Genomic DNA, 15,453 nt, shown 5'->3' with positions numbered 1-15,453 from the left:
CTATGGACATATATATTTTTCCAATTTTTTGGCAAACATTCTTCGTCATACCGAATACATTGACAAAATTATGATCTTATAAAACTCTCTTCACTTACTATTTTTTTTAAAAGAAAAGAATCAAATAAGAAGGGCTAGAATTATGTACAATAACTCTGGTTAACGACTTGATGGGATCTACACAGAGCAACTTTCACATATAACAAACACAAAATTCATATTTGTAAGTTGTAGTTATAGTTTGCATAATTGCACCTCATAACAAACATAAATATGTATATTTCGCTATATATATACAAAAGAATGTAATTGTATGATTTTGCTATATATATACAAACGAAACAGTTGTATAATCTGCTTTGATATACATATACAAAAGATCAATCGTATAGTCTATGTTTGCATAAAGCGAGAATTAGAGAAAGAGAAAAGAAAATTAGGCAGGGGGAAGATTGTATTTGTATAATCATAAGTGTATATGACGAAAAATATATGCATTTGAATTTTTAAAGATAATTTTCTCTCGTTTTATACAAACAAAACTGTATTTTATACATTTGTGTTTGTATAAAGTGAGGGAGAGAGATTGAGAGGGTGGCGAGCGACATCTGGGAGAGGGGAGAGAGGGGAACGAATATATATATATATATGTGTGTGTGTGTGTGTGTGTGTGTGTGTGTGTGTGTGTGTGTGTGTGTGTGTGTGTGTGTGTGTGTGTGTATAATTTTCTCTCACTTTATACAAACACAAACACTTTTTATATACTTACATTTTTGTATAAAGTGAGAGAGGCGAGTGGGAGCGAGCGAGATCCGGGAGAGTGGTGAGCGAGACCTGGGAGAGGGGAGAGATGGAAACGAAAATATATGTATATATACATTTTTCTCTCGCTTTATACAAACATAAATGCATTTTATACATTTGTGTTTGTATAAAAAGCGAGAGGCGAGAGAAAGAATGAGAGATCCACCAAGAGAGAGGCGAAATAGCAACAGTTTGTTATGGGGTAGAATTAAATCAAGCTATATTTATAGAATTTAATTTAATTTAATAGTTTACTATTATATAAAATATTCTCATCTTATATGCATGCAGTAGCGGCTAAAGGCTTCAATTTCTTCCAAATTAACAAATAAAATTGAACTTGGATGGAACTGAACAATACTGGTAAATGCATAAAAATATCAAAAGGTCATTATTATTGAGAAAATAAAGCTTTAGTACATGAATACTAGGGAAAGATCTGCAATTCTAAGCAGCCTTTTTCTGAATGTAGCTATCAACTAAACAGAAGTATAGTTGCTCCTTCGCAGTATTCTCTACTAACTTGAACATGCTTGTGCAGACGTAGCAACCATTTTCTCATTCGTAATCCCAGCGTTGCAGATGTTGGCGATACCACGTACATGTCTCCTTCCATACGTTGTTAATCTTCCACAATGTGCCTCAAATATCTTGACCTATTTGCATAAACAGAGCAGTCATATTCTCATCAAAAGAACATAACACTAAAATTGAACTGAAAATATTGCTTGTATCACCATGTTAATTAAATACTTACATAGGACTTAAGGCAATCCCAGTTGTCAACAAGTGGTTGTCGGGCAGGTCGAACACTGTTTAGTACCTCGTTACCTTTTTCAACACCAAAAAGAAGCTCCCCTAAATGTTTTACATTGTTCTCCACTTGACTTCTCTGTGACTTAACTTCATTTAGTTTCACAAGAGCTTCATATTTCTCATCGGAACCTTCAGGAGCCTTTCGGTGCTGCAAACATTAAGAAAGAAAATTACTGAAATCATGTGTAGGAAGATGAATTCTCCATCAAAAAGAGATAGGAACTTACTTTGGCGAACAGATAGAAAAGTTCAGTACTGTGCTGATCCACATTCCTTGATGATGATGTCGAGAATGACTTGGCATCCACAGAGTCATGACTGTGATTTTTGAAATTCTCACCCATATACGCGGCAAGAGAATCAAAACTCACCACTATATCACCGTATTCTGTGACATGAGAGCCATAGCCACCATGTGTTATGTTGGCTGCAGTTCTGTTTGCAACCTTAGCGACGAAAAATGAAAAACATAAATCTGATCTTCCACTAAAATTGAATAAGAGAAAGCATAGATGTATCATATAAACAAATTGTTTAAAGCACATGCAATATTTGTGCATAACAGTTCAAACTCTTACTCTACTATACTGCCCTTGCACGCTGTCAGTTGTTCGATCTTGTATATCACTGTTCATAGGCGCAAACAATAATAAGTTTGACATAATACATCATTTCTAAATATAAATTATAGAAACAAAATACAAGAATCTATACTTGGCATACTCCTTTCTAACAATGTGGACTTCGAGAGTAGAGGTTATAAAAATTGTATATACCTATCTTCCATCCAAGAAATACTATACAAGTCTCCCAAGCAGACACCCTGAAACTCGGGAGGGGAACACAGAACCAAGCAGGGCTCTTCAGGAGTACCCTCGCCACAATATGTCGCCCAACTGTCTTCATTAGGTTCCGATGCAGTCATGACATAGATATCAAGTCCTTCGGGGAGAAGACCATCAAACATGCTTCCAGACTCGCAGGCTTCTAGGTAAAACACCTGAGCATCATGCAACATAAGATACAGACTTCAAATTTCACACCGATCAAACATTTGCACAAAGGAAAAGAAAGCCTGAAAAGCTAAACCGAGTTACCAGTCTGTCATACGTCCCTGAAGCATGCTTCTTTTTCAATACGTTAACTAGATCATTTGCATAAACCAATTCTCCACTTGGCATTGCTGATAACAATAAAAACATGAAAATCAATTATGCATATTTGCAAATCCAATGATCATATGTCAATTTTGAAATATATGATAGACATTCTTCGGAAAAGACTAAGTCAATGGTTTGAACAATCTCATCAATAATAGTTGAGGGTACTGTTGATCAGATGAGTCACGCTAATATCAGAATTAATCATTGTTATAGGAAGCCAAGCAACATGCAGATTGGTTAACAAAATAGAAAATGAACTCTTCAAATAGCAACAGATATCTATCGGCTCAACGACTTCCTAATGATGACAAGAGACAAGTTCTTAGTATAAGGTCAAAATTAATGTGAGGAAGATACTTACCAACAATTCCAGGGCCACCATGATCAGTATAGTAGATGAAGATATGATCATTTGGACCACTATTCAAAACTTTACCACTTCCTCCAACAATACCACTTTTGTTTGCAAGGATGACATTGTAAAAGTTTATAGCATTAACATCTTCACCTACATAATCCTGCCTCAACAAAAAGAGAAGATAAACCCCTCATAAGCTAGCTAGCAAACACTCTAATAATTTTGAAAAATTTCCAAGAAATTGAAGGAAACAAGAACAAACCTTTGGGACACCTTTGTAAACATCATTGCCATGTGGGTTATTGATGATTACTCCAGGTCTGGGGTTTTCTCTATTGTGAGCAATGTCATCATACATAAATACAATGATGTTCTCATCTTTAAGACCTCCATTCTTGAGTAATTGGTAAGCGTGACACACATCAGCCTGAAATCATATATACCATCAATTTATTACGTGACACTGTTTGATTTCGTACAACTTTTTTTTAAAAAAAATATGTAGTGTAAATCACTTGACTATTACGTGTACTATATATCATTTAAGGTAAAAAGTGAATTTTAAAGTTAAATTATTTTTATTTATAAAAAGATGATATGTTTTTTATAAACAGATTAAAAAGAAAATTATGTCTCTCATTTAGTCAATTTTGATAGTCCAAATTAAATACGAGAAGTTTCTTAATCTAGACACTCTCCAAGTTGATATTATTCAAACGAAAAAAGGAAATACAATGATATTATTTGTCATCTTTCTTATTAATTTATGAAAACACAATTGATCAAGAAAGATCTTGTTCATGATATCATGGTGATTAGCAAGGGAGGATTTAGTAAAGGAATAATTTCACTTTATATATTATTAAGGGATAATGCACAAGTATTCCCTTAACCTATCTGAAATCTCAGAGACACACTTATACTATACTAAGGTCCTATTACCCTCTGAACTTATTTTATTAATAATTTTCCACCCCTTTTCGGCCTATATGACACTATCTTGTGGGCCCAACGCTGTTAGACTTTTTCTCTCAAGGTAGTGCCACGTAGGCCGAAAAGGGATAGAAAATTACTTATAAAATAAGTTCAGGGAGGTAATAGGACATTAATATAGTATAAGTGTGTCTCTAGAATTTGCGTGTGTATTTTCCATATTATTAATATAGTCCCGAGTTGATTTATAAATTGGTACAAACTACAAAGGTATAGTACTATAGTTCTACTTTCACCATTTTGTGTAGTTGAAGTAATTCCTTTTTTTAATGAGAAATTCTAGGTCCTTAATGGATGCTTAGACTTTTATTACCTTCTCTAACTTCATTCAATATATGACATAAAATGTTGGACTTAAATTACTTAAAAGTTAGTAGTATAATTCTTTTCAATATGTATACTAATAACGTATGGCAGTATAATTTTGTATATTAATAATAGACACATGCTACAAATTAGAGAGCCAACTATACATTTCACCTTTAACGTAGCTAAGTAAGTTGAATTATAGAATTAGGTGCATGACTAAACTTTATAAAGGAAAAAGGGTGATTAAAAGTTATATCAAGATTGTTATATTGGGATTAATTACGTTGGAATTAGTTATTGTGGTACTATTTTAGTGGATGTTTGTTTTATTGTATTAAAAATAATATGTATTGGGTAATTTCTAAGAATAAGTTGTTTATTTATTAAAAAAAAAATATATACCCTCAATAAGTGTAACAAATGTGAAAAATGATGTATAAAAAATGACTTGAGCGGGTATTTTTGTCATTTCAACTATTTTATCCTCCAAATAAGTTATTTCAGAATTATTGTTTCAAATAGATAGGAATAACTTATTCCAACATTAATTATTAATCCTTTAATAAGTTATAGTCTATTCCAAATTTAACAAAACAAAAAATTAAAGGATACTAAAAGCTAATCCGAAATTATCCTTCTTTATCTATTACATTTAATGTAACTTATATATGTTTCGCAAAAATACAAGAAAATTAATAAATATTGATGAAGATATTATCAGACAACTTTCAATCACCACAACTGAATCGTCAAACATTCACATCATTTTCAAAATTCACACAAAAATATCATCTAGGATGCTAACCTGATGCCTATAATTAGCCCAGCCATTGGAGCCAGCAACCAGGACAGCCCATTTGGTTCCTTGTGATTCTTGATTTAAGAATTGAGAGATACTACGACCTTCAATATTAACAAATATTGAGACCAAAGCAAATAAAAATACTATAATAATATTATACCAAGATATCATTGTGTTTTAAATTAACAAAGAAATTGAACTAATTTAGAATTATATTGAACTTGGTGTATAACAAATTTATAACATCCTTTAATTTGTGCCAACAACACTAAAGACGTATAAAGGGATTCACAACGTAGAATTCAAAGGTAATAAAAGAAATCAACCATAGGAACTCACGAAAATATGTCACCAACTTGACAGATTATTGCAATAGCATTTGATCATAAAATATGGCGAGAATTTATCGTTAAATACTTGTTTGATCATTTAAATATTTATTTGATCGTGAAATTTAATATAATTGTTTCTAATCTTTAATTTTATCAACTTTCCTGATTTTTGGAACTTTCGATCACAAAATTTGAATATTTTTTTAAATAAAATACATGTCCAAACATAATTTCACAAACTTGAAAATTTTTAAATTTTAACTTCAAAATTTATGATCAAGCAATTTCAAATTCATTGTTTTACAAGAAATTTCTTGTTACGTGTGATAGTTTTGTCTTGTCACCTCATTGTTTTTGTATGTTTTTTGTCCTTTGGAGTAGGCTGATATAAATAAAGGAATCAAATGCCGGGGAGCTTAGTTTAATGTAACTGTATTTTTTGACTAATAAAACAGAAAATTAGCATATTTCATTGTTTATATATGGATTAATAATCTCATACTTTAATGAAATAGTATAATATTTATGTTTAGATAAACAACAAAGAAGACGATCTTTGTCATCATTCGGGATATGATTTTATTTTTATATGCAAAATTAAAGAAAAAAAGTTCAATTTAAAGTACATCCTTTCAGTGGAACAAATTTTGGGGTATAATATATAAATGATGAAATAAATAAAATAAGAGGTCATATTTTGAAATTATAATCTATTGTATTAAATTAAATACATTAATTTTTGTTTTGAGTTTTCTCTATTTTTCGTAGGAGGACATGATCCTCTATTATTACATTTGTTAACTACAAATTCTTTTATACAATAAAACAACAAAAAACAAGGTTGTTGATATAAATAGAAAAAGAGATAGAAAATTATATGAAAAATAATGAGTTTACGTATAATAATACCTTAGTTCAATTTCGACGTGTTTTTGAAATTTCAGTCATAATCTGAGGATACATGTGTGTTATCCCTAATATTTAAGAATATAAACTACAAAGAAGATTAAAGACCTATGCCTATGAGTTATTAACAACTCGAATATATAATTCTATCAAGACACGAAATAAAATAATTATTATACATAAATTTTATTTGAAAATATAAATAAATAAACTACAAAAATAAGGAGAAAAAATTAATTTGACTGCATAAGAGATGTATCACATTACTAATGCAACGATCAGAATTAAATAAGATATAGACATAGACATTGAGTTTCATAGTTATATCTATTGCTAAGAAATATAATAAAATAACCTACAATATTACATTCATAAATTAATAAAAAATAAAAAGAGAAAACTTATAAATACATTTCAATCAAAAAAAAAAAAAGAAGCAACAAAAATAGATATTTACAAAAGCAAAAAGAAAAAGTAATGATATCTTAGCGTAAATTATTCCATCTTCAATATCTATGTGAAAAATCTAAAGAGTAAAACTCCTTATTGTATTTTTTTACCATTGAAGTAAGATAATTATATTAATTATGTTTCATAACTTTTTTAAAAAAAAAAAAAGGATCGTGGTGGACTAACATTGTTGATATGTGTAGCTAAGTTTATTATTACAAGTCAAAATAGAAAAAATCTTTTAGTAATAACAATTCCTAACTATGCTGCAAAAAAATCTTCTCTTGACCTTCCTTTACAATTAGATCCACCATCATATTTCACTCTCTTAATCACTTAATTTATTTGTTATATAATTATGAATAAATAAAATATATTATTTGATTATATTTAACAACATTAAACACAAAATAAATAGACAATTATTGATCGAAACTGCACTATGTATATATGATATTCATCATATTTTTATTGAAAAATAATTATATCAAAAAGAGAAGAAATTTAAACTATATAACGCATTTGTTGCTAGGACTTGGGGAGAAAACGTTAGCCGAAACGTGAAATTAAAGAATAAGGAAGAACAACAGTATTTAACGTGGTTCAGATCAAAATGATCCTATTTCCACCAAAGAACAACTGCACTGATATTTATTTCACTCTACAAAAAATACAAGTGAAATATTACAAGAGAGAGAACACAAATGCCTTAGAAGGTTAGAAGGCAAGTGAGAGGATGATTTGAAAATGAATGAAGAGCCACCTATTTATAGAAATAAATTCATCATATTGATGTCATCCATGACATCACTATATGTCAAAAATGTCAAAGTTAAGAATATGAAACCATTTTATGGTTTGCCTAACTTTACCTTCCAAGATATACTTTCTTTGACTTTTATTTTGTACTAATTATCTTCCTACCAAATATTTATTAATTCATCTTCCATTTAGTTTGATTCCACAAGAACCAAACCAACTCTTTCGATCTGCACCTTGGTTTGTGTTCTAAGTGTGCGTATAAACAACTCCGGTCAAAACTTCTAAGCTTACTGGGCAATCCCGTTGTAAGAAACAAGAAGAATCAAACCTTTGTTGAACATACCAGCTCCACCTAGCAGTTATTCTCTTAGAGTTGCATCAATTGATGCATACTCCCGCCAAGTCCTTGCAGTGTACAAACTTGGCAAGCGGGACTATTTTGGTCAACATGTCTGCAGCGTTATCATCTGTGATAACCTTCTCAACCTTGATAGCTCCCTCTTCTACGACATCTCGAATAAAATGGAGTCTGACATCAATGTGTTTGATGCACTCATGAATTCTTTGATTTTTAATTAAATGAATAACACTTTCACTATCACATCTTAGAATTGGTTCAGGCTGAATTGAACTCAATTCTGCCACCAAACCTTTCAACCATATAGCTTCTTTCACTGCCTCAAGTTGCTGCCATATATTCTGCCTCTGTTGTAGACAAAGCAACAATCGACTGTAAAGTAGATTTCCAACTAACGGCATTGCCAACGAGAGTAAAGATGTATCCAATTGTGGACCTCCTTCGATCAAGATCCCCTGCATAGTCAGAATCAACATAACCGAGATACCTCTTTCCTCCTTTCGATGGAAGCTTAGAGGGACCCCATAAATCTGAATGGATGTAGTCTAGCACCCCTCCCCTCTTGTGCTTGCCAGTGCTGAAGGTGACCTTTTTCTGCTTCCCTAAGACGCAGTGCTCACAAAATTCAAGTGTGTTGATATTCTCTTCATTCAAAAGGTTGCGGTTGCTCAACATCTCCAATCCTCGTGCGCTCATATGGCCTAGTCTCATGTGCCATAATTTTGCCTTGTCATCATTAGATAACTGCACTGTAGATGCATTTACAGAGCCAATAATGGTGCTTCCCTCAAGTGTGTAAAGGCCATCCTCCAGCTTGGCCTTCAACATGACTAAAGACCCTTTAGTCACTTTCATTGTTCCTCCTTCACTCATGTACTTATAGCCTTGTTTATCTAAAGTACCCAGGGAGATCAAATTCTTCTTCAGATCAAGAACATGACGGACTTCTGTAATAGTCCTCACGATTCCATCATGGCAGCGAACACGAACTGAACCAATGCCAGCTATTTTACAAGTTGCATTATTGTCCATTATTACAGTTTCATAGCTGCTGAACCAATCTTTTCGGAATGTCATATGTAGAGTACAAGCAGAATCTAAGACTCATTTGTTATCATATACTCTACTATTGTATGATGTTGTTAGTACATAATCATCATCAATATCATGTACTTGCTCAACAATGGATGCACTCACCTTTTCTTTGGACTTCGGCATAGGGCAATCTCGTTCAAAGTTCCCCTTCTTTTGATAGCCCCAACACTCCGCATTCTTTTTGTTCACATGAGACTTGGATCTGTACTTCGATTTTCTCCTTCCCTGTTGTCTAGTACGACCTCTTACAAAGAGTCCACTGGCTTCGTCACTTTTGTCTCCTTCAAAATGCATTCGCACATCACAAGAGTTAAGTGCTTGCCGCACTTGCTCAAGTTTGATAGGTTGTTTGCTATACATCATTGAATTCTCAATATCACGATATTTTGAAGTCAATGAAAATAGCAAAGAACATAAAAGCGTCTCGTCCTTTTTAATTCCAACAGTTTGTAAGTCCATCACTAGTTTATTGAACGCATCTAGATGGTCTTGCAACGAAGTACCTGAATCCATCTTAAATGTATGAAGACGCTGTTGTAACAACATCCGTGTTGTAACTGACTGGTCCTGGTAAAGCCCTTCTAGCTTTTCCCATAACTCTTTGGTCGTCTCTTCGGTACTTGTACTCATTTCACAAAGTACGTTAGGTGCAAGGGACAGTTGGATTGCACTCAATGCATCTCCTTCAATCTTTTCCTTGTCGGAATTTGATATCTTATCGAAATACTTTCCGTCAATAGCATGGATTGAACCTTTCCTCCGTAGTAACGCCATCATCTGGATCTTCCAGATATTGAAGTTGTTGTGCCTAAATCTATCAATTTCAAACTTCATTGAACTCATATTTACTTGTTCTTCCTTTTCTACTATAATGTATTCGGAACTACAAAAAACCAAAGTAATTCTTTTCTGATGTGGAAGTTCAGACTGTGTTGCAACCATAAAGCATGCTCAGACAGAACCTTGGCTCTGATATCAATTGTTAGCGAAAACGTGAAATTAAAGAACAAGGAAGAACAACAGTATTTAACGTGGTTCAGATCAAAATGATCCCACGTCCACCAAAGAACAATTGCAGTAATATTTATTTCACTCTACAAAGAATACAAGGGAAATATTACAAGAGAGAATACAAATGCCTTAGATGGTTAGAAGGCAAGTGAGAGGATGATTTGAAAATGAATTAAGAGCTACCTATTTATAGGAATAAATTCATCCTATTGATGTCATCCATGACATCACTATATGTCAAAAATGTCAAGGTTAAAAATATGAAATCATTTTATGGTTTGCCTAACTTTACCTACCAAGATATACTATCTTTGACTTTTATTTTGTACTAATTATCTTCCTACCAAATATTTGTTAGTTCATCTTCCATTTAGTTTGATTCCACAAAAACCAAACCAACTCTTTTAGTAACTCGTATGATCTAGATAATGTATCCCTCGTTATCCTCTTCTTTTGTACTAGTTGGTTAGGATATTTTTTGATGAATGACTTAGTAATGACCTAGCAAAATGACATGTAAACAACTCAATGTACATTTAATTTTATGTACCTTATGAAAATCAAGGATTCAAATGAAAATAAACAGATTCTTGAGAAGTCATTTTCTCTCTCGAAACAGATGCAGGATTTTAAGATTATGGGTGCTTACTTTTTAATATCAATGTATAATTATTTTAATCAATGTGAAAATAAAAGGCTTATTATTAGAAATAACACTTCTAATTATAAGTTACCGAGCTGAGTACGATATATATACTACAACAAAAATGACTATTAGCGGCATTTAATTCTTAATTGCCGCTAAATATGTATTTTTAGTGGCAATTGTCACTCTTTGTATATGTCAATATTTAATGCGCTAAAAATTATATATATATATATATATATATATATACACTTCTAATAGTACGATTCTCGATGAACTTTCATATTTATGAAGATATTGAATAATTGTATCTAATCATTGCATGTTGACATATACAAATATTTACAGTCTCCAATCATTGCATGTTGACATATACAAATATTTACAGTCTGGAGTCTTTAAAAACTTAAGTTTTTTGTTGTAATAATTGAGATATAGGAAATTTAAAAAGTGAAAAAATAAAGTAAAAAAAATTAAGATTGAAATTTTAGCGGGAAAATGGGCGAAGATTGGAAAAAGTAGAAAAGAAGAGAAAATGTTTTGTAATAATCTATGAAAGCAATTATAATAAACCTAAAAAAAATCGAGATCCGAATTCCTGTTCTCTCGGGTGCTAAGCGCCGTATAGCTTTACAACCAAACCAGCTAAAGCACTCACGTGCCTATGGGTACTCAACTGTTCAATATATTAAAAGTCTAGATTTTGTCTATGACGGTTTCAATATTATCGGCAATAGCTATAACTTCCATTGAAATATCCGAAATGCCCCTTTTTAAAATCCCACAGTGTAGAGCCCATTCTCTCATTTCCAATTTATCAACATTCCATCTTCAAGGAATATTGAGTTATAATTCTGCATACAAAAGAAAAAAAAAGTTGTCCATTATTTGAGACAAATAGTAAACTTAATAGCAAGTGAAATTAGTAACTAGAAAAACTTATTCGCACACACGATATGTATAGGCAAGTGGAACAATTTCAAGATTCAAAATTAGAATTAAAAAAAAGAACATAGTGATAATTTGCGAAACGTACCTTTAGCCATCTGGTAACAACATTCTTATATCCAGTAGGAAAAATGATTGCATCAAATTGATGTTCATCTTCATTTGTCAAACACTGTTGTATGTTCTTTTATTTCCGATATTCTAGGAAGTACCTAATTAACAATTCATCAAAAGTTATTTCACGTAAAAATTGAAGTGTTATTATTATTTTTTAAAAAAATAATAGATTATTAATGCATATTAAATGAACTTTTTATACAAATTTGCTATTCTAGCCAAAATGATTAAATTCTACCCATTTCGTAATTATAACCGTCAAACTATTTCCCATGATAATGAACATGTATAAAAACATATGTATACGTAATAACTAAATATAATCTTTTCTTCGAATGAAATATACATATAATTTGGTAGAATCCGAAACCAAGTTGAGGCAAGTTAAGATCACTATGAAGTCACTAGAAGAATTGCTACCATTCCTTTTAAGCATTGTATACATTTCCTTGCTTCTCACACTAAAAACTTTGTAGTCATATAAGAAGTTGAGGCAAGTTAAGATCACTTAGCCAATCTCTAATTTGATATTTTCATATATGTAGAAGCTTTTGTAAAATAAGTTACCTAATAATGACTTCTTCAGAGAAATTGACGTAGCCAAACATGTACAAGATTTCTTCCACAACACGAGGGGTCGTCGTTTTATTAGAAAGATAAAGGGCTTGAAGGACATATACAACTAACGCCATGAAAACCAAAATTAAAACATGTATCAGATTGGCACCCTTTATGACTCAGACGGTCGATATCTTTGGTTTTTGGGAAATGCATGCACAATCACTATTTTCCCCTTCAATCGGGCATCAATAGATGTATTTATTTTTAGTAAGTAAATAAAAGAACTTCTCATCGTATATTCCTCTAATAGTTGAATCATCAACTTTTCCGCTCCTCACTCCTTCTTTAAGACTAATAATCACGTCATTTTCTTCATAAGTAGAGAGATATTTTAAATTTGGATGAACCCTTCATTTAAGAGCGCAACATTCATTATCGTCCATATATAGACCTCGCTCTATGCCATTCATCTTTCTCCTGGTGGAGAAAGAGTTCTTAAAATTGAGATTTAAAATAGTATTCAAAAACATAGACCAAAGTTGGTAAGTGAAATTAGCAAGGATTCTTAAAGAACAAATATATACTGGTTAATGCAAGATAGATTAAATTAAATAACTAATCTATATTTCGTATACAATAAGTGTATATAATTTTTATACTATCATTTATCAAGTTATCTAATTGATATCTACAACCAAGTTTCTTACAAAATATGAGACTCGAAATCTTAATAAATAAAACATGTTATTTATAACATGTGAATTAAATGACTATAAAAATTGTTAATTTGACAATGTTGGGTTTTAAAAGGTGTGAATGGAAAATGAAGAGTTGTGACTTTTATAAAGAGTTGTGACTTCTATGAAATGATGCGATTTTTATGAAAAGTAGTGACTTTTATGAAAAATTGCGACTTTTATGAAAAGTTATGAATTCTATGGAAAATTGTGACTTTTATGAAAGATGACGACCTTTCCGAAAGATTGTGACTTTTCCAAAGGTTTGTGACCTTTCATGTAAGGCACAATAAGAACATTTCGCACTACCCTTTGTTTTATATAAATTGAGAGATTTTCTCTCATTTTAAAAATAGAAATTTATGTACTTCTTCTACTTCTAAATCTAGTATTCTAAGTGTACTTTACTGTCGTTGAGTGACTCGATGACACCAGCGTGTTGGGTCCAATTCTATTAGGAAAAGGATTGGAATAGTAATCCTATTTGTAGTTGGTTTTGGCTTTATAAGGAAAAGCACAACTCTATAAATAGAGGATGGTTTTGAGAGAATAATTAATTGCTCATTGGTATTGTCTTTGAAAGACATTAAAACATAAGAGAGGTTTTTGAGAGAGCTTTCAACAAGAGAAAAAGAGAGAAAGAAAAGGATTCTTTTGCTGCAGTCTTTTCTCCGACCAGCAACGTTCAGATCGTGTTTCCCGATTAACTAACCGTTGGATCGGGCTGAAATTTGGACTGAGTGTTCCTAACATCTTGGTGGCTGATTTGAACGGTGGAGATCGGATTCGGAGGTCAGAAAGATCCTGTTTTAGGTCCCGAACAGAAGCTGGGTTTGGGTGGTGTTTCTTTCTATTTATCTTTTGTTGGTGTAGCTATTGTTTGTTCTCTTTTGGCACTTGTTGTGTAGCCATTAGAAGAATATTTGTAACCCTCTTATTGTTATAGTGAAGCAATTCGGATCTTGTCGATCCCGTGGTGTTTACCTTCGGTTTGAAGGGTTTTTCCACGTTAAACTTGGTGTTCTTTATTGTTAGATTTTCAGTTTCATCTTTTCGTCACAACAACTGGTATCAGAGCTAAGGTTATCTATATGGAGGGGAATATGAGCAAGATGGTATGTCTAAACGGAAGAAACTACAACATATGGAAAAGCAAGATGAAAGATCTATTGTTCGTGAAGAAGATGCATCTTCCGATTTTCTCTGCTCATAAACCCGAGAATGTGACCGATGAAAATTGGGAATTTGAGCACCAACAAGTATGTGGATATATAAGACAATGGGTTGAAGATAATGTTCGCAACCATATTGTGAATGAGACACATGCTAGAACATTGTGGGAAAAGTTGGAGACGCTTTACGCTTCAAAAACTGGCAATAACAAGTTATTCTTGTTAAAGCAATTGATGACCTTTAAATACAAGGAGGGTAGTCCTATTCTTGATCATATAAATGATTTTCAGGGTATTCTTGATCAGCTATCAGGAATGGGTGTGAATTTTGATGATGAAATACAAGGACTTTGGCTTCTTAATACTCTACCGGATTCTTGGGAAACTCTTCGTGTTTCTTTAACAAATTCTGCCACTGGTGGAAAGGTGACTATGGAATATGCAAAGAGTGGTGTGTTGAATGAAGAGGTTAGAAGAAAATCTCAAGACATATCTTCACATTCAGATGTTCTATATACAGAAGATCGGGGGAGACATAAGACAAGAGATCCGAGGAGTAGAGGTAAAAGCAGAAGCAAGTCAAAATTCAAGAATCCAAATATTATATGTTATCATTGTGGAAAGAAAGGACATATTAAAAGATTTTGTAAACAATTGAAGCAAGATCTTAAAGAAGGGAAGAAGGAAGAAAACAACGAAAATAATGTTGTTGCTGTTGTCCATGATGACCTTCTCTTCGCTTGTGATAAAGACGTCATCAATTTTGTATCTCAAGACACAAGTTGGATAGTAGATTCTGGAGCTACATCACATGTCACACCAAGAAAAGACTTCTTTTCATCTTATACTTCTGTTAACTCTGAGGTGTTAAATATGGGTAATACTGGTGAGGTTAAGGTGTTTGGTGTTGGCACTGTTTGTTTGAAAACCAATACTGGTTCAACGTTGGTCCTTCAGAATGTCAAGCATGCTCCAGACATTCCAATAAATTTGATCTCTGTAGGACAACTAGATGATGATGGCTATCATAATGACTTGTGCAATGGTCAATGGAAGCTCACCAAAGGCTCACTGATTTTAGCTCGAGGAAGAAAACATTCAAATTTATATGTG

The 15,453-nt window shown here is 32.2% G+C and overlaps 1 protein-coding gene across 1 annotated transcript; it reads right to left on the bottom strand.

The window, feature by feature from the left end:
* Positions 1 to 1,289: 1,289 nt before the first annotated feature.
* LOC107027361 (vacuolar-processing enzyme-like) lies at positions 1,290 to 5,416 on the bottom strand. The gene is made up of 9 exons (XM_015228538.2): positions 5,249 to 5,416; positions 3,404 to 3,568; positions 3,145 to 3,301; positions 2,718 to 2,803; positions 2,397 to 2,620; positions 2,199 to 2,247; positions 1,848 to 2,066; positions 1,562 to 1,768; positions 1,290 to 1,460 (listed from the first exon to the last, which is right to left on the bottom strand). The coding sequence occupies exons 1-9, from the start codon at positions 5,414 to 5,416 to the stop codon at positions 1,323 to 1,325; spliced, it is 1,413 nt and encodes a 470-aa protein (XP_015084024.1). The 3' UTR covers positions 1,290 to 1,322.
* Positions 5,417 to 15,453: the final 10,037 nt, after the last annotated feature.

This window comes from Solanum pennellii, chromosome 8 (assembly GCF_001406875.1).
Source record: "Solanum pennellii chromosome 8, SPENNV200".
NCBI classification, from domain to species: domain Eukaryota; kingdom Viridiplantae; phylum Streptophyta; class Magnoliopsida; order Solanales; family Solanaceae; genus Solanum; species Solanum pennellii.
Note: the sequence above shows the minus strand (reverse complement) of the source record. Positions and strands in the feature narration are given on the sequence as shown.